The 20,228-nt window shown below is 49.2% G+C and overlaps 1 protein-coding gene across 1 annotated transcript; it reads left to right on the top strand.

Annotated features, from left to right (window-relative positions):
* The first annotated feature begins 928 nt into the window (after positions 1–928).
* On the top strand, positions 929–20,183 carry gpr4 (G protein-coupled receptor 4). The gene is made up of 3 exons (XM_047017163.1): positions 929–1,156; positions 17,273–18,061; positions 18,385–20,183. The coding sequence occupies exons 2-3, from the start codon at positions 17,933–17,935 to the stop codon at positions 19,369–19,371; spliced, it is 1,116 nt and encodes a 371-aa protein (XP_046873119.1). The 5' UTR covers positions 929–1,156; positions 17,273–17,932; the 3' UTR covers positions 19,372–20,183.
* Positions 20,184–20,228: the final 45 nt, after the last annotated feature.

Genomic DNA, 20,228 nt, shown 5'->3' with positions numbered 1-20,228 from the left:
CAATGTTCCAATACGGTGAACATTATGGTGGAATGTGGAGGACTGTTTTCTTTCAAAGCTGCCAAAGGTTCAAAGCGTGAAACCGCACCTTGTATTAGGCCTTTTGTTACAGTAACCGACTACAGACTTACTCATACAGTCTCTGGCAAGATAATTAGACACGGTGGTAAAGTGATCCATCAAGCCTTAAAGCCCAAAAGGACGTGGGCATTTCTGGTTCTCAAAAAAAACTGTAAAATCCACTCTCCAGGCCACTGTTTTCTTAGAAAAAGTCGCGGGTGGTTTAGTTCGAACATAATTAAACGCATCAAATGATTGATAGCAACTCTAATGTCTAAACATGGATTCCATTATTGTCTTTCCCTATGAGGTTTTTTATCTTTGAGTTCATCTGGTCAAACATGATCATGAATTTCACCGAAATGGAGGTGCGTGGGGTAGAAAGAGGAAGATCGACCTTTTAATGGACCGTAATGAGTTTGTTGTTGCCATGGAGGTTGGGCCTTTTAGTGGGAGGAGAGAAGAGAATGTACGGGATTTTGACAGGCTTCGTTAGACAGTCTGGTGTTGACCATCACTTTACTATCGTTTATGTCTCTATGATACCATGCACTTTACCTTCGACTTTCCCTTAGCTCAAGCGCACGCACACATTTACGCACACCGCCATGGGCAAAGACATTAACTGGAACCTACACAGAAACGCACATTTATTTATCCCGCATGTCTTTACATAACTGACTGTAACAGATCGCCTCAAGATGTTTTAGTTTCGTGGAACAATAAACAAATGTTCAACTGCAAACCGTTGATGACAACACGACTGTACGTACCAATCCATCCAAAGAGGGTAAGCGAGAGAGAGAGAGGGAGAGAGAGAGAGAGAGAGAGAGAGAGAGAGAGAGAGAGAGAGAGAGAGAGAGAGAGAGAGAGAGAGAGAGAGAGAGAGAGAGTGGGCATGCTGAGGGGAGAGGACGCGCATGAGCGAGGGATTGTGGCATTTACTTGAGATTCACACGACTGACAGTTGAACATAGAGCGCCGACTCTTACCGTGTCTAGCAGGAATTACGCCGCAGACAGTCGTCTCTTTACTCACATTCCAGAGTTAGAATGGGCGATATATTCCGGAAATTTAACATTGAAGGAACTTGAATGTAAGTAAGCTACCGATTTACTGTACGTATTTTCTGCTGCGTGATGAGGTGCACGCAACTCACCTGTTCAATCACCTATCTATTGATCTGTCTGTCTGTCTGACTGTCTATCTGTCTCTGTGTATATCTGTCTATCTATATATATGTCATTCTGTCAATGTGTGTCTGTCTATCTGTCGGTGTCTGTCTAGATATGTAATGTTAGTACTTGTCCAACACTGACTATGCCGAATCTATTGAATCAACTAAGGAGCAGTAATAGTGTTAAGGAAGAATTCGAGTGGCACTGTGTCGATCTGAATAGTCAAGGGATATGGTTTTAGTACAATTTATTAGACTATACAATTACATATGATTTAAACAAAGTACTTTGTGATCCGTCTTGGCGAAGGGTGTGATAGCCACAAATCGTTCGCAAGAGTGATGATCAGCCAGCACACATGCACTGCCTTATATAAACTTAAGATCAAATGGCATTCTATATGGTCAATCAATCAATGAAACAAACTCTGTGATTGGCCAACTCAACTTGGTGACAGTTTGAAACAATACATCTCCCTAGCAATTGCTTCACTGTTCTTTGATGGGGCATATCTCCCCAAACCAATAGATAATAAAGCAGCAGGAGTTGACCAGCCAAATGGTCAACTGTCCTTTGTGTGACCATCTTCAAACAATAATTTAATTAACATCACCTATGAAGCAGGAAGGGTCAGAGCAGCTTGATCCATTTATCTACCTTCCCCCAGGTCACAAGAACGATACTTTTAATTAACACAAACAATGAAACAGGACACAGTCCTTCTAGCCAAAGTTCAGAGCAACTGTCTCATTGACCCCTTACAGTAACCAGAGGACAGAAGGACATATAAAATGCTTCACCCATCCCCCAGGGCAAGCTGCCCACAGAGCCATCAGCACCTCACATTCCTTTGAACTCAACTTAATTATTTTCCCTTCCTGTCTCTTACCAATGAACATAGAAGATTATAGATTTCATACACATACATCTATGCATATGACCAACATTTCCACTACAATACTTACCCAGCAGGACTCCAAAGTCCTCTTTTGCAACAGGAATTCGCACCAGTATACATTATTTTACATTTTGATTGGTCCTACATTTTGATAATTCTTGGTGGTGTTGATCATGGTCTTCCCAATGTTCTATACTTCGTTTTTTGTTCATTGCCTTAAACACAAGTCATGTTGATAGGCATCACTGATCCATGAAATGTTTTGACAGAATCAGTCTCATGTTAGCATTACATCTCTGATGTTGACAGCTGTCGATGGACAGTGACACTTCTTCCGCTGCCATACTGGCTCAACTTGTCAAGTCCAGACAACAGTTTCACACTCCTTTCTCTCTGATGACTTCAACCGAAGTCGAATCATAATCCCGAATCGTTTTCTTTAACTTCCGAGAGCTCGTTTATGTTGATAGCAGTTAAACAGAATGACACAGATACAGTAAACTGGAGAAGAATGCTTCCCCTAGACAGCACACTTCATTGAGTATTTATGAAGTGATTTCAATGGATGTTGAGGTTATTTTCTGTGAACATTGAGCACAATGTAGCCAACTGTTCCTCCAACAGAATTATTTTGTGTTCCATTCACCAACGTTCATAGTATTCTGGAGTAGAATCGGGCTCTTTCTTTCAAGTCTGGAGTGGTCTAGTAATGTGTGTGTCTGTATTGTGCTAACTATCCCTCTGACCAAGACATCTGTAAGGAGTTTTGAGTTGACCTTCATAACTCTATGGTCGGTCAGTGTGGTTCAACTAAAAGTGTGTGATCTATTTCACCTCAGCGTAGCGTTACCCCCCCCCCCCCCCCCCCCCCCTGACTTTTAGTCTGGCTGCAGAGCACGCCCGACCACCCCAGTAACTGTGTTAGGTGTCACACGGAATCATGTCCACACACAACACATATGTACACAACTGTCACACTTACACACGACAGAAACACACAAGACACACACACATATGCAAGCACACACACATGGAGACAGGCGTGCAAACTTGCTTGCTATGCAACGGCGATTGCTCCAAGTCCTATTCTCTGGGTGTGTGCCTGGATAATGTTAATTTTGGGTCACGCAGGAAGGAGGAGGGGAGAAGCAGAAATGAGAGAGGAAAAGATAGCAGAGCAGAGGAGAGAGGGCAGGCAGAGGAAAGAAGAGGAGAGCAGAGCTGGGAGAGGAGAGAAAAAGAGAGGGCAGAGCTGGGAGAGGAGAGAAAAAGAGAGGGCAGAGCTTGGAGAGGAGAGAAAAAGAGAGGGCAGAGCTGGGAGAGGAGAGAAAAAGAGAGGGCAGAGCTGGGAGAGGAGAGAAAAAGAGAGGGCAGAGCTGGGAGAGGAGAGAAAAAGAGAGGGCAGAGCTGGGAGAGGAGAGAAAAAGAGAGGGCAGAGCCGGTCGAGAGGAACATGTCTCCTTTTCGAGAGCTAGACTGCAGCAAGGGGAGAGGATGTGAGCCTTTCCCCTAAACTACACCCCACACCCACACACAGATCTTTAGCTCAGCAGTCTAAAACAGTCTGGTGTCACAGCACGGACAGACATGGTTCCTGACAGATAGATAAGCACTGAAACATCGCTCCCGGCCACACTTGTGAAGAATGGTCGTCTTCCAATAAAAGGGCAGCCTCGGGGTTCCAACTGTCGGTGAACTGGATGATCGCTCGGGTTACCTGACATTTGCTTTGGAACAACAATTCGGCCATCTTCACAGCTTATCTGTTTAAGGCATCATGGTGGATGAGAAAATATTGACTTTAACAAACTCCACAGAGGTGTTCGGATGATGAGGCCCTGTGTGTGGAGGCTTTCTGTCTCTTATTCTGATGTCATCTTCTCATCCCCTCATCTCCTCATTCCCTCATCGCTTCATCCTCTCTTCCCTTTATCACCTTGTACCTTCATCTTCTCATCCCCTCATCTCCTCATCCCCTCATCTCATCCCTTCATTCTCTCTTCCCTTTATCACCTTGTCCCTTCATCTCCTCATCCCATCATCTCCTCACCCCCTCATCCCCATGAGGTGAAATGAAACAGGGGAGAATGGGAGCACTGGAGGTGAATAGAACAAGTCATATTATTATTAATAGTAATTATTATACTAATATTCATAGTCATCCTAATAAAGAAGCTCTTGCAGGTGTCAGCAATGCTGAGTCATAGTACTCTTGCTAATACAAAGGTCACTAGCGTGGCTTGGTGATGGAAGCAGCCAGTTCAGGTAGAGCACCTCTACCCACCGTCTTACATTAGAAACTTACCTTTAACTAATGGATCATTCTCAAGACTTCCTGAACTGATTTAAAGGTGTGCCTTTTTTTTTTTAAGTGACAGTACATCAGTACTTGTGACTGAGCTCACCTTTTATATCAGCAGAAAAAAAGAAAAAAAGAAAAAGAAAGAGAGGGAGTTCTGAGAAAAGGGGGAAAAGCAGATACAGCAGAAACCAGAAAGAATAGCGAGAGAGAACAAAGGTCGGTGTTCGTATTTTCGGTCAACCGAATCAATTGAATGAGGCCGACCGCCTCACCTTGGCCCTCCATCAGCAGTCTGAAAGGCAGCTCACCCAGAGAGAGAGAGAACCCTCTCTGTCAGGCTCTCACTCAGGAGATCTCTCCTCTATGAACACGAGCGTCATCACAACATGTTCCATGAGAATGGCCTTCGGAAAAAGACCAAACCAAATTACCGCTGTGAAATCATAAAGAGAGAAACGTAATACTTTGTCCTTGGCCCCCTGTGTACCAGGAGTTGTATGGCGAACCCGTTCTTATGGAAAGTCAAAGTGACAATTCCTGTTCCAGATGAAATGCTGGAACAATCGCCCCACCCCTCCTGATGCACTCGCAGTCTGTGCTGTGTTTAGACTCAGCCATGATCTCATCCACGTCCCAGAGTGCACCTGGAAGACGACGTCAGGGCCTCGGCATTCTGAGACCGCACTCGCACACACACACAAACGCGTACACTCACCCACAAACACACACAGGCACTCACACACGCTCACAAACATACGCGTGCATACGCACACGCAGACACACACATGCGCGCACACACGTGCATTCACACGCGCACCCATACAGTTCAAGTTCAAGGGTTAGGGTTAGGGTCTTTTATTTGTCAGGTACACAGAACAACACAAGGTTAGACTGGGCACTGAAATTCTTAAGACAAGACAACGCAAGCACCTGGCATAACATAACATATAAGTACACGGAACATAATATAATAATACACACACACACGCACAAGTCTGCCGTACCCCACCTCACCAGCTCAGGTGGTCCCTGACCAGCCCTGAGAGAGCTCTGGAGCCGGGCTGAGAGCACGCACAGCAAACATCATCCTGCAGGAGAAGTCTGACAGGAAACATGGGGACGCGTTCAGGACTGCTGAGTGCAGCCGTGGGGTCACAGCTAATGGGCCCGATCCCCCCCTCCCCCTCTCAGTTACTGTTTGTCTGCAGATTGGATGCCAGAAATGGAGCTAAGGAAAATGTGTTTGGTTTTTGTGTCGAGAGTCAAAATAAACTAAATCAAATTTGGAACCGTTGGCTCTGGATGCCGACCAAATGCACTCCAGTTGAGGAGAGGTGGTTGTGTGACCTCATCGCTGTCAAGGCAATGTTACTACTACACACACACACACACACACACATACGGGACACAGTGGCACCAGGATGTGCCTTGTAATACTGTCATGTCTCATTAGGTATCATTCTCTGTTCAGGCGCCTTAACGCCTGAACACACATAGACACACACACACACACACGTGTTACCTGTGTGACTGCATGGCTGGGCATGTCTGTCCCAAAAGGGGAGAGATCTGGACTCAGGCATCTGCATTCGGTTTGCCCTTTCTGAAGCACATGTCAATCAGCAGGAAGTCTGAACCAGAACCAACCAATCAGGCAACGCATAACATAACAGGACATAACACAGGAAGCTGCTGCATCCTGGCAACAACGTAAACCAACAACCACTTGCACACTTACGCAAACACACATACAAACACACACACACACATTCTTACTGAAGTGGTGTCATGTCCCCCAGGGTGGGTTTCCTCTTGGGTGTGTTTGTGGTATTCGTAGAAGAGGTGCTTCCCACAGTAACAGAAGTATTTGTTCTCCAGACTATGTCCTGTCAGCACTCTGACTGCCCAGCTCTGGCCTTGGGACAGGGCTGCAGCCCGGGCCTACATCACAGGCACCTGACAGGTCTCACAGCATCAGGACAAGTGTTCAACAAGTCCTGCAACCACATGAGATGATGTAGCGATCTAATGAGGAAGGTCACACACACACACACTGTAGCAACCCAGGGGACTTGAAGGCCCGATACACCATAAAATAGGACTCAGACAAGGGGGTTAACATAAATGGGTTTTTACTAAAGGGTTTCAGGGTAAGGGTAGTGGGACAAACTTTAAATTAGGGGTCTTCCCATCCGGGGCCTGTGGTCCTTCACGGAGTGCGTTTCTGGGGGGGTCAAAGCAGAGGGAAAGGTTAATAGCAACGTTCCTCCAGGGTTGTCTCTCTGGTTCTCTCTCCCTCTGCGGCCTTGGGCTGGCTCCCCCTTTAAGCCCTCGCCTGATTGTCTGATGGGCTCCAGGTGTGACCAGTGCCATGTGCCCAGTGGCTGCAGCACCTCGACAGGCAGGTAGACTCCCTCTATCACCTCCCCCAATAGAAGTTGACGGACCCGCCTTTGGGGTCGGATTGGCTGGTCTGACTCCCCTGGTTTGCTACAACACACACACACACACACACACACACACACACACTGCAGTAGAGCTTGTAGAGTCCCTGACTATCCTAGCCCATCCTAGCCCTGTGGCAGCAACACACACAAAGAAGAAACACGTTCATTTATTTCCGGCGCAAACAAGCCGCTCTGAGCCAAATTAAGGCTTAGCCAATAAACCACTCCGCTGGGAATGTGACTGGAAAATGTGGCACTTTTATTGAAGTCATTAATTTTCCCCGTGGGGTGGCTGCCTCTCCTGGGCTTCACACTGGGCTGGACGCTGGAGAGCCAGTCAGCCATGAAATGAGCAGCTTGGATTAAATACCAGCCATCTCTTCTCCTTTTCCCCTTTCCTCCTCTCTCCTCTCCTTCCTCACCTCTCCTCTCAGCCGTACCTCTCTCCGCCGCCATTCCTCTACTTTCTACTTTCCTATCCTCGCCTCTCTCTCCTTCCACACCTTTCCTCTCACCTTTCCTTTCTCCCCCACCCATCCTCTCCTTTCTCCTTTCCTCACCTCTCACCTCTCCTCTCCTCCCCCCATCGTCTCCTCGCTCAGGTGGGCAGGCGCGCTTCTCGTGAACGTTCCAGTGTCCCACGTCTTCGTCTCTCTGTTGTGGGGGGGGGGGGGGGGCGCTCTACGAGCACGCCCGAGACAACTATGATGAGTCACCGTCCCCAGCTTGCCGTCTAGACGCTGGTCAGTCACCTGCAGCTTAGACCAGGGACCGGCCTGTGTTTACATCAGGCTGTCATCAGGGTCATATTCAGGCTATACGGGCCTGCGTGCGTGTGGACGTGTGTGCATGCGTGTGCCTGTGTGTGTGTATTTGACTGAGCCAACACAGAACAGAACACTTTGATGGATTCTCTGTGTCACAGGTCCAGACTCCCTCTCTCTCCACAGACTCTGCGAGGTAACGACAGCAACTGATACGTGTGTGTGTATTGAGCTGAGCATGTGAGTTGACTTCCTTCTCTCCAGAAGTAGAAGGAGGATCTGATGCAGATCCACACAATTGATCTCTAAGCTCTGATAATCGATGAAGAGAAATGATCCAGTTGTGTCGAGTCAGGCCTCGTGGAGGGTGCACGGCGTGTGTCGGTCTGTGTGCGTTGGACCACGAAGTGTGTATGTTCACTGTGTGTGTGTTTACCGTGTGTGCACGTGTGCGCGTGTGTTGTTCCTATCTTAGGAGTGGTGGCTGTCCGTTTATGGATGAATCTGTTCCAGTCGTAGCACACCTCATCCATCTCTTTCGCTGCCAGTCTGAGTGAAATTGGATTTTCAGCTTCATGGTTGAGTTAGGGATTTTTTTAACTCTTCTCTTTTCATCAAGCCGGAACTTCTTGTCAGAAGGCCGTAGATATTGTAACATAAGACCATCAGACATACACACACACACACACAGACTCATTCTTACAGGCAGAACAACTTACAATGCGGCACATTCAGCTTAAATCGTTAAGACAACCACATGGCAGCCCAGGACCTCAGGCCTTAGCCACAGCCTCAGTCCTATGACACACACTCTCACACACACACACACACACTCACACTCACACACACTCACACACACACACACCCACACACACACTCTCACACACACACACACCCACACACACACACTCACACACACACTCACACACACACACACACACACACGCACACACCCACACACACGCACACACCCACACACACACAGATCAGAGAGAGAGAGAGAGAGTCCCAGTACTGGATAAAAACTATGATTAACTTGTGTTGAAGGCAGTCTTTATGTCTGCCCAACCATAGTAAATGATGATGGTTTGTGACTGTACTTCAGTACAATGTGTTCTACCACATGATATGGCAAATATCAAGCAGTGTATAACTGATTTCCTCAACTTTTCACTGTAACTCAAACAAAATGTTTCCTTTAAGTCGCAGTTACTGTAAATCCCGAATATCCCGAATCCTTGTAGATGACCCTATATACTAAGAAATAAACACAAACGTATCACACCTCACCATAAGTGGTCTAATTACAATTCAGGATCAGATAGTCCCTGCCCGCTGACACTCTGCGGTTGTGATTTCTATTGGCTGAGTCTATTCCCGGCCTCAGCCCTGGCAGTCAGGAGGGCTGGAGTAGATGAGAGGTGTTGATAACAGCTTGTCATCGCCCCGTGTGTCTGCAGAGGTCGGGAGGACAGCCGTGAGGTACACAGGCCAGATGTAAACAGGAGACATTGCGTAATCCTCCAGGTTCCTCAGCAGCAACCTGCAGACACCGGCCACTGAGGGGTTCTGGGTAACTGCATCACCTCCATCCTGTGATTTGATTCATATGTAACTCAGTCTACTTCAGAAGTGGGAGTTGCAATCTAGGAGGGTTTCGGATTCCCATCTCGAGTTTCCTCTACGAAACTGTAGTGGGAGAAGTCGTGGCGTTATTCGTTTACAGTTGGTAATGGATGTGCTATTGGTTTATATGGGACAGACTACATGGATCAGTAGCAAGCCACTAATGTGTGAACTGGCTTATGCGCTTCAAATGTTTGCTGTTTCCCGGCCCACCCCTGATACGACCCATTACCCATGACTGAACATGTGCGGTACAGTTTGTTCTCCGGACTGTCTCTATAGTGCTCCTCCAGATGTTGTGCTGACTGTTGGGGAGAACGTCCCTCATCATCATCATCATCATCATCATCACAACCTCTTGGTTCACTGTCAGGCAGCATGCAGGACACCTATATTCTCACCAGGACCCAGGGCTGACCAGTCTATTCTTATAGAATTTCCTTTGGGATTACGTAATAAACAAGATGAATGGATGGACAGACTGTCATTGAAAGAGTCATTTCTACTCCACAGCCATCTAAACCTCCCGTCATTTCCTGGAGCTCAGTCTATCTATATATCTGCAAGACATCTGCTTTTACCAGCGCTCTTAAAGGTACCATCAGCAAGATTTTTTTGCTGTTACAACAATATCTATGACTATGACAGTGGGTCAAACCTCCCTGAGGTCACTCTCTAAGTTACCATGCGGAACATGACGCCAGCCTAAATGACGTGTTGAGCCTTTAAGGACCAACACAGTCAGCATGGAGAGATTGACTCCAGGCTCTGTGTGTGTGTGTGTGCGTGTGTGCGTGTGTGCGTGTGTGCGTGTGTGCGTGCAAGAGAGGAGACAGGGTCGTTTAACAGTCATTTGGATCGCAAGGTTGTCCCAGAATGCTTTTAGGACCATCTTAGGGTGCCTGTTGAACCTTGCAGATGACTCTACCGAAGCCAACTCTGGTAGGTAGTTACAGCTAGATACCAGGTCTAAAACCACTCATGGATACCTGGATGACATGTATCAAACATGTTTCTGAAGGATGATAAACATCGGTTGATTACCCATGAGCCTTAAAAAAATTTTGGGGGGGGACGTTAATTGCTCGTAGACTACCGTTAGCTTTGAGGTCATTCAGGGTTCTGTTGCCATAGGTGACGAGTTGCCTCCGATCCCATGAAATCAGAACTTCGGCATTCTAAGAATCAGTGATGGAAACACTGGAACATTCCGTATTGTTTTTATTAGATAAGCAATTAGATTGTTTTCTTCACTTGGGTGAATGATAAATGTGATGTACAACAGGATGTTTACTGTTTTCTAATAGTATTTCCCATCAACTCCCCAAATCAGTGCACTTGAAGCTACACAATGATAGCTTATGACATTCATCTAACACAATATCCCCTCCCCCAAACAACAAAACAGTATTCAATGAAGTGGTTGACGGTTTGACAGGAAGTACTTCAGTTTGACTTAACGGTCAGAAGCATCGGGTCATTTATTGTCTCAGCAAGAGGGGCTCTCGTAATGTTTGCCTAATATCCCGGCCTATCCCAGAACACTTAGGAAACTGTTCGATGACAAACCAATGACGTGAAGTGTACCTCCACTTAGCGAAGCACAAGCCTCCCTTAGAGCCCAGAGAGGGGGTGGGGTGGGGGTGGGGGTTGGCGATAGTGGTGACACCATCTCTTTATCTCCGTGTCCTTCCCCTGCATGTCTTGTCTAGTGTAAATAAACCTTACTTGACCCCGGTGTTTGTTGGCTGTTGGGAGTGCTGCCAAGGCCCTTGGTAGTCTCCCCTCTCTGATCTCTCCTAATGAAGGAATAATCACAATGCTCTGTTTCAGGCACTCCTTCCTGTCAGTCTCTCTCTGTTTGCCTCTTTGTGAGTTTGTGATTCCCTCTCTCTCGTTTTCTCTCATCCCTCCATCCTCCCTGGCTAGTAGCAGGGGAAGAGGAAATGTCTCATCTCTCAAACGGGACTGATTAGAGGGGATACCGGCTCTCTCCCCTCCCCTCCCCTCCCCTCCCCTCCCCTCCCCTCCCCTCCCCTCCCCTCCCCTCCCCTCCCCTCCCCTCCCCTCCCCTCCCCTCCCCTCCCCTCCCCTCCCCTCCCCTCCCCTCCCCTCCCCTCCCCTCCTCTCTCTGTTTATTGTTTTGCTGGATGACAGGCGTCTTTCCCAGGGGTCCCTAGGGAGCTGACGCCGTGGGGTCCTCGCCCCATGTTTACGCTCGTTATTAAACTGCAGACCCCTGAGACCGTCCGATGGGAAGCCTGTCCAGAACTGAGCCGTGAATGAACCAGACACCGTCCAACTGCTGAGGATGTGACTGCACTGTGTTGGGCATGCCAAGCCTTTCAAAGGGAAATGATGGTTAGACATACAACTGAACCACCGTTATAAATCCTATGGACTGATCATCAGTTACTTGATTATAAATGATAGATTGTAAACCACCAGCTGGTTCCATGTATCACCATGTACAGCCGTGGCCAAAAGTATTGGAAGCGACATACATTCTGTGTTTGCAAAGCCGGCTGGGCCTGGGCATAAAATGACTGCTAACATGATTTCAGTAAGTCATATCATCAGCACAGGGGAAAGTGTGAAGTAGTTCAAGCCAGGTGAAATCACTCTATCATTCAGATTGGATTTTAAGATCAGAATAACTGCTGTAAAAGAGGGGACTGTTTGAATATTTTGTAAATGTTTGCCCCAAAAAAGCTTACAAAAATATGAAATGTGCCTTATTGTATTCCAGTATTCGATAGAAACATGTGAAAACATTTTCGTCAAAAACTGAACCCAGCAAACTTTGCAAAACACAACATTTGTCATTGCCAAAACTTATGGCCATGACTGTACAATGGGCTTCTGAATCTCATCTTTTTAATATCCAAAACAACAACAAAAGAGCCTGCTAAATAAGTGGTTGGTCAACTGTGTGCTGACTACCATAGGCTGAAGATATCTCAACTTCCGACTTGATTTCCCGAAGGAGTGTGATGGGATTCCATTTGGGGAGGAGAGGGAGTAGCGGTGAAAGGGTTCACGGTCAATGTATTTCCTTGAGAGAGCTGGTCTCAGTGTTCCCCTATGGACAGATCATGACCGGCTGTGCAGTGCAGTCGGTCGATTATAAATGACAGACCACAGACGGGAGATTCTGCTGGTGACCTCGGACACGTCCCTGTGTTCTCCATTCAACTCCCACCCAACCTTTTCATTGCATAGCAGCACTGTACGAATCCAACGCTACGCAACGCTCCAACGTCTATCCAATCACAGACCAGGGAAACAGCGCAGTCAGAAGTGCTTGTAGTGACTGCGCCGTCTCCCTCCTTGTTTTGGAGACCAGCTGAGGGTTCAATTGGTGCAGAAACAAACACGGCACAATACTTGGCACTCGTTTCCTACCCTTTAAATACTGTTCGCCATTTACGATTGGACATACGTCGCCATGGTTTCTGCGTCGTATACATCTCGGAATCCTAGGCCCGCATCCCAAATCACACCATGGGGACACACTCATCCTTCTCAACTGTGCTAAGTGATCGGTCAGCTGTGTGCTAACTGCTGTAAGCCTGAAACGATTTCAACTTCCTCCTTGGGTTTCCTTTGGTAGTGTGATGCGTTTCCTGTTAGAGAGGAGATGGAACGGTGTTGAGTTGAATGGGTTCATGTTTACTGTGTTAAGGTCAAGGTTGACTGTGTTTTGGTCCCTTCCGTACTGAAGCTAATAACATGTTGTGTTGATAGCTGGACCGTCAAGGGTATTAACTTCACTCTCATGTTTGACTGTCAACAGCACCATTTGAACAACAGCACACTAGTGTTTAGCTGTCATGAGCACTCATACAGGCCCCTTTGGTCGGTTTTGTCCATAATTTGGGGTCACGGTCACATACATTATGAGTTTGAGTTCACTGACTGTGAGGACTGAAAGGAAGGCCTTGTTCAAACACGAACTGCCAGGAACACCTAATGGTTTCCAGCACGGAAACCTGTGAACGAGAACTCAGGTTAGGAACGTTGTCCCAGTCCAGTATCAGCCAGGACCTGGGACAGAGGTCTGGAGCTGCGGTCCACCTTCTCCTTTCTGTGACCTGATGTTGGATCAGAGTGAGATTAGCTAGCTGTTGAAGTACTGTGCACATGTCAAGTATGGAGGTATTACTTCATTCTGTTCTCATCAGCAGAGTATCTGACTTCATGACTCTAGCAATCCCAGCAGAGTACAGCAAGAATACCCCACCCTAGAACATATTGTTTCATCCTGTGGCCCAAAGCTGTAAATCTTCTGACCCCAATGATGTGCTGTCTTCCATCTCAGTCGGTTTTTTGTCTGGTCAGTCTATTACAGACAATTCTACATTCACGGTCTTTGACAATAGACACACAGAGCAGAACAAACAGAAAACTGTGAGGCAAGCACTTTGTCTGCGGAGGAGGGCTTGCAGGGAGGCCTCTGGTAGCGGCAGTCAGCATGATGTTTGTGTGGCAGCCCCAGATCACTAATCCTCCCTGGCGACGGATCAAACACTGCTCCGCTCCGCTGATTGCGAAGAGGAACCGGGAACCAGGTTCATGTAGACATAAAACACACACATTGTACATTGTATGTGCAGACATGCTGACGTTGCGTTTTCACTGACCCGCACATGCACCCGAACAAACACACATGCACAGACACACATGAAAGCGTAGACACACGCGCACACACACTGCTTTTCAACCGCTAGAGGCAGCCTTTGGTTGGTATCTACAGAACAGCACCGAGGCAAACAGGCATCACTGATGCGTTGCATCACATGCTGGGTTCATAACCAAATGCCAAACTTGCTGACAGACAGAAGGGTTGATACAAGCTGTCAGAGGCTGCTCCTTAACCCGGCCGTCACATCGACAGCAGAGCCGTGGAGCATCAGATGTACACAGAACATCTCCAGCATGACTGCCAGGCCTGATGATAGATTCCACAGCGTATAGAGAGACAGAGATGACATGCAGAGACGTCAAGTGTGAACACACGCCATTCCTTCCCAACGCGCGGAGAGAGCGATAGCCGCGTCCCTGTGAACAGCTACGTGTGAATAGACTTGATGGATGTGCGTTGAGCTACGCGTGTGTGCGATCCACCGTGAATCCTGTCAGTGTGCCCAGTAGGGTCACGCGTGTCTTGGGGGTGAGTGTGAGTATGGTATGTCAGTGTTTTAACATGTGTTGACATGACAACGTAGGGAGTCCTGTCCGTCTCGTGCAAACACTCATTGATAAGCATCGAGCGGTGTCGGTGAGCACGGACCACATTCTTCACGTCACTTTACTGCTCACGTGCAGGCACGGCCTTCACCCTGGAGCTGAACTGTACCTAAATGTGTTGCACGTTGAAAGATTTGTAACGATAGAACGTTCCAACGACACATTCTATTTCTTCCGTTCAACGCGAAGGTTCTAGAGGCCTTCAGCAGGGGTTCTGTCGTTGCGAATAGTTCCGTTCCCGTGTGGAAATGTAGACTACTGCTTCGGTGTTCGTGTGTTTCTATAGGGTTATGGGATACCTACACCACGCACTCCCAGCATGCCTCTCTGGCGTTTAGCTTATCAACATCTTGCAGCACCTCTCATTTGTTCCTTATCCTCCTCCTGCCCCCCCTCCGCTTCTCCCCTTCGCTGCCCCCCCCCCCCCCTCCTCCTCCTCCTCCTCCAGGGATGGAAACAGACAGCCAGGCTTGATAATGTAGGCCACTGTTGCCAGGGCGAAGGCAGTGACAGTTACATACTGTGGGGTAAAGCCTTCCCGGAACATTGAGAGTGCGTGGGAGACTGATGCTGGTGGTGCTGATATGTTCTGGAATCAAGAACATAGCTGTGCTAGCACAGCCCAAAAGTCTCAGTCTTACTACAGCTACGTATACACACACACACACACACCTCACCACCGATATGTAGGTCTACACGCCCGCCAAATTCGACAGACAAAGTCGTAAGAAAGCAGTGATATTTCTACAGCGTGCCACCACCAGGACACCCTCCTGTGGCTGCTGTAGCTCCAGTAGATGGAGATTGTAGCTGTACTGTAGCTACAGTAGCTAGCTGGTCATTGACCCAGTTTATGGGCTGTGCTGTTTATTAGGTGGAGTGTTCCCCTAGACAAGGTCACCGTGCAGAGTGACCGGCCTGGCTGGAAGCCGGTACTTCTAATCCCCCTGGCCTCATGTCCACGCCCCTTGTCTGGGCCCCAGAGTCTCACGTGTGTGCGTTTCTCCACCAGGACGAGAAACAAAGAGGTTCAGGTCAGGGTGCTTACTTGGGTGAGTCCACTCTGATCTGGGGTGCTGGTGAGGTTTGTAGGCCTTTGTGTGTGTGTGTGTGCTCGGGGTTTGGCGATGGCGTCGTGACGTAGGATGGAAGGGGAAGTGTGTTTTGCCTGCAGAGTTGTTCTTATAAAGACGAGAATGCAGACTTGTGTTTTGTTTGCTTTTGCGACGCAAACTCTCCTTTTGATTAAACTCGATCACCCCACGGTCGGCCGCGGAGGATCTCTGTCCATCTTGGGAGATCTCCAGGGAGCAGGACATGACATCTGTTTGTTCTTCCATCTCAGCTTTTCTTCTCATCTCTGTGATCCTCACATTGTTGGTCTCTGTTGTTAGCCTTGGTGTTAAGTGAACTCAGAGAGAGTCATTGGTTGTGTCTCTGGTGACGTCAGTGGGTTGCTCTTCGCTGATTGCCGCAAGTCCTCAAATCCCCCTGGGTGGAGGAAACACGACATACCAAGAAAAGCACCGATGCCCGAGCCAAGAGAAAGTCTGGAGTGGAATCCTGTCAGTGGGAAAAGAGTTTTAACTGACCCGACCTGAACCTGATTTTGGTCCTGGTTCTGGTCCTAGTGCTTGTTCTGGTCCTGGTGCTTGTTCTGGTCCTGGCTCTGGTCTGGATCCTGGCTCTGGTCCTACCTCTGGATCTGGTTTTGGTCAGCTATTTCCAGCCTACTTTATCACTGAATGAATGATCAGTGAATTATGCCATTTTGTTCATGAATCTCGTAATTCAAAATAGTTTATCTTAATCCTGATAGGTGGATTAAACAGGATTTGTCTATTTATGTGTGTGGAGCATTGCTGGAGTTTCCACAAGGAACGAACAGTTTTACAATTTTGGTGAGTGTGATTGTATATCATTCTGTGAATCTATAATTAAAGAGTACTTAAAACAGCGAGGAGAAGTCTGGCAAGACAGCCATAAGAGACACAACAACAAACCCCTGAACTCCTCGCACAAGCAGAAACACCTCGGAAGGGAGGAGCGGGAGGAGGGGTGGGGGGGAGGGGGTTGGGGGGGTGGGGGTGGGGGGGAGGGGTTTTGGGGGGGAGGGGGTTTGGGGGGTAAGGGTTGGGGGGGGTGGGGTGGGGTCGGAAGTCCAGAGAAGACCCACCACAAATAACTTAGGAAGCTGATATGGTGAAACTTGAGAGACGTGTGAATGTGACGATCCCAGTGAAGCACCGTTAACAAGAGGGGAACTAGAGACAATCAAAGCTAAGTGGGCAGGACAAAGGAAAGGCTGATGTCTGAAATATTTGTGGTCGTAACTGAAGGACCCGTCATCAAAGACACGCAGACTGAAAACAGGCATCAAACCGATGAAGTGCCTGTGCATGTTTGGACGACTACTGTAACAATCTCTCTCTGTGTCCTCATCCCTCTCTCTCTCCCCTCCTCTCTCCCTCTTCCGCTCCTTGTCTCCCTTTCCCTCTTCTTCCCTTCTCCACACCCCCCCCCCGCCTTCTCCCCCCCACTCACTCTAACTCCCCCCGTTTGCATTACCACCTCCCTCTATCTCCCTCCTCTCTCATCTCTCTATCTTCCCGCTGACTCAACCCCCCTTCTCTCCCCCCTTCTCTCCACCCTCTCTATCTTCCACCCCTGTCCACCCTCCTCATCACCCCTCTCTATCTTCCCCCTCTCAATCCTCCCTTCCTCTCCTCCTCTCCTCCTCTCCTCAGATGTGCAGTGTTGCTGGGATCTGAGCTAACAGATTGTGTGTGGACCAGGGCTTTGCTGTGACTATCTTGGAGGAGGTGTGCGGTGTTGCTGGATCCTTCGAGAGCTCTGCGACCCACTGAGCACAGTCCTCACACACACACACACACATATACACACACACATACACACGCACACACACATACGCTCACACACGCGCACACAGAGAGAGCCCTGGCCACAGAGAGCCATGGTCACAGAGAGCGGACGATAATCTCTCAAAGATTGATGAGGCCCTGCTTCTAGGGTGGAGGCCTGGCCCTCTGTCGATAAGGCAGCTTCCATTTCACCTCCTCCCCTCCTCCTCTGTTCCCTGGTCCAGAGAGGTGGGGCAACGCCAGCGTGGAATGGGAGAGGGGCGTCCGACACCAGAGGCCCACTAGGGGCGAAAACATCAGTGTTTTTGAAGAGGCGAGTCTTCATATCCTCTGAGCCTCGCGGGTAGACACCGGCCATGTCCTCTTGCTCCTATCGTCCGCTCGGCTCCCCAGGGCTGCTCCCTGGAGCGCCTGCCTAAGCCCCGAGCCAACACAACCATGTACCTCAGGGAGAGCTGCTGTCGCTGGAACAAGCCCCGCCCCAGGTGCGAGACCGTGAGCTGAGAGGAGAGACGGGCCGGCACCATGTGCAACATTACCTTCTGCAATGTGGACTCCAAGATCGACCAGTACTTCCAGCCCACGCTCTATATCATCGTCATCGTGCTCGGACTGCCCGCCAACTGCATGGCATTGTGGGCCGCCTACCTGCAGGTGTGTGTGTTTGTTTTGTTTGTGTCTTAGTGTGTGTGTGTGTTTGTGTTGTATCTCCTGGTCTGCTACCCTAGCTTGTCAGTTTGTTATCTGTCGGCTGATCTGCCTGCATCACTCCGTCTGCCTATATGTCAGTTGGTGTACAGTTACACTTATTATACAATATTATGGTGGAAGACCAAAACAAAATAACTCTCCCCCGCCTTTCTTCACCCCACCCCTCCCTCTCCCCCCCTCTCCTCCCCCCTCCTCCTCCGTTGCAACCCCCTCCCTCTTCCTCCCCCCTCCCCCCCCCTCTCCTCCTCCCCCCCCTACCCCCCAAGGTGAGGCAGAGGAACGAGCTGGGCATCTACCTGATCAACCTCTCCATCGCCGACCTCCTCTACATCTTCACCCTGCCTCTGTGGATCGACTACTTCCTGCAGCACGACGACTGGATCCACGGGCAGGAGTCCTGCAAGCTGTTCGGCTTCATCTTCTACACCAACATCTACGTCAGCATCGCCTTCCTGTGCTGCATCTCCCTGGACCGCTACCTGGCCGTGGCTCACCCGCTCCGCTTCGCCAAGGTCCGCCGGGTCAAGACGGCCCTGCTGGTCAGCGCCGTGGTGTGGGTCATCGAGGTGGTGGCCAACTCCGCCCCGCTCTTCCACGACGAGCTGTTCCAGGACCGCTTCAACCACACCTTCTGCTTCGAGAAGTACCCCATGCAGGACTGGGTGGCGGGCATGAACCTCTACCGCACCTTCCTGGGGTTCCTGGCGCCGTGGGCGGCCATGCTGGCGGCGTACCGCGGGATCCTGCGGGCGGTGAGGGGGAACGTGTCGACGGAGCGCCAGGAGAAGGCCAAGATCAAGCGTCTGGCCCTCAGCCTGATCCTCATCGTGCTGCTGTGTTTCGGGCCCTACCACTTCCTGCTCCTGTGGCGGAGCATCCTGTTCCTCAGGAAGCCGTGCGACTGCGGCGCCGAGGAGGACCTGTTCGCCGCGTACCACGTGGCGCTGGCGATGACCAGCCTCAACTGCGTGGCCGACCCCATCCTGTACTGCTTCGTCAACGAGGGGGCGAGGAACGACGTGGGCCGCGCGCTCTCCTCGCTGCTCTCGTGCTTCCACCGCGGCGGGGGCGCGCCGCCCGCCGACGCTCTTACCGCCGGCTCGGTCACCTTGGAAACGCCGCTGTCAGCCAAGAAGCAGACGGTGGCGTACGGCGTGGCGGGCAGGGAGGGGAAGCCGAGCACGTACAAGACTGAGCTGGTCGCCCTGAGAGGAGAGTGTCTACAGATGACTATACTCAGTGTTAAGAAATGACCAGAGGATTGTTCTAGGGCAGCGCACACACAGTCTGGAGTTTGTGACGCGCACGCACAGATCATGTTACTATTGACTCATGTGGGCCTGCTAGACATCTGGCTCCAGCACGCAGGACTGTAGAAATAGAAACTGGGGTTTGTTTTGTGACCAGGGACCAGGAACTGTACTGATTTGTAAAAAAAAAAAAAAGAATAGAGGTGATTTTTTTTCTTTTTGTTGTCTTTTTTCTTTTCTTTTTTGTGAAACGTGAAAATGATTGGGGTATGGTTTTGAGTTGTTGTTGTTTTGGGGCAAATTGTTGCTTGTACCTCATAGTGTATGAAGAACTGTGATTGTTAACCATGTGTAGGTGAAGAGGAGGAGAGCATCTGAGGAATGTGATCCAAGCAGGACGCATGTGGACAGGAAGCCTACTGCCCCTGGGTCAGTACAGACTTTAAATTCAACTCTACGGGACCCAGTTTAAACCTGGTCTAGGACTAGACTAGTCTGAGGTTGAGTGTGTGTTGGTCTGAGATTAGGTTTAATCTATGTCTGGGAAACCACATGTTTACATCTGTCCTCCCACCAACTCTAGATGCCTTGGAACTGCCCTGTCTCTGTTTCTCTGTATGTCTGACTGTCTATCTGACTGCTTATCTGTGTGTTTGACTGTCTGTCTGACTGTTCCTCTGTATGTCCGACTGTCTGTCTGACTGTTTCTTTGTATGCCTGTCTGTTTGTTTGTTGTCTGAGGAGAGAAGCTCAAGGTTACTCTTGTCCTTCTGTTCAACAATATCACTGGGAAATAAACTATGTGTGTCCAAGTCCATGTGTATGTTTACTGCAACAGAACGGTGACTTGATTAGGATCG

Source organism: Hypomesus transpacificus, unplaced genomic scaffold, assembly GCF_021917145.1.
Source record: "Hypomesus transpacificus isolate Combined female unplaced genomic scaffold, fHypTra1 scaffold_487, whole genome shotgun sequence".
Lineage (NCBI taxonomy): Eukaryota > Metazoa > Chordata > Actinopteri > Osmeriformes > Osmeridae > Hypomesus > Hypomesus transpacificus.
The sequence above is the reverse complement of the archived record's forward strand: the minus strand, read 5'-3'. Positions and strand labels throughout refer to the sequence as shown.

Bases quoted from the DNA above. Each gene is read 5' to 3' on its own strand.
- gpr4 (XM_047017163.1), top strand. From the start codon at position 17,933: ATGTGCAACATTACCTTCTGCAATGTGGACTCCAAGATCGACCAGTAC. The intron at 18,062-18,384 runs GTGTGTGTGTTT...CTACCCCCCAAG, and splicing joins TGTGGGCCGCCTACCTGCAG to GTGAGGCAGAGGAACGAGCT.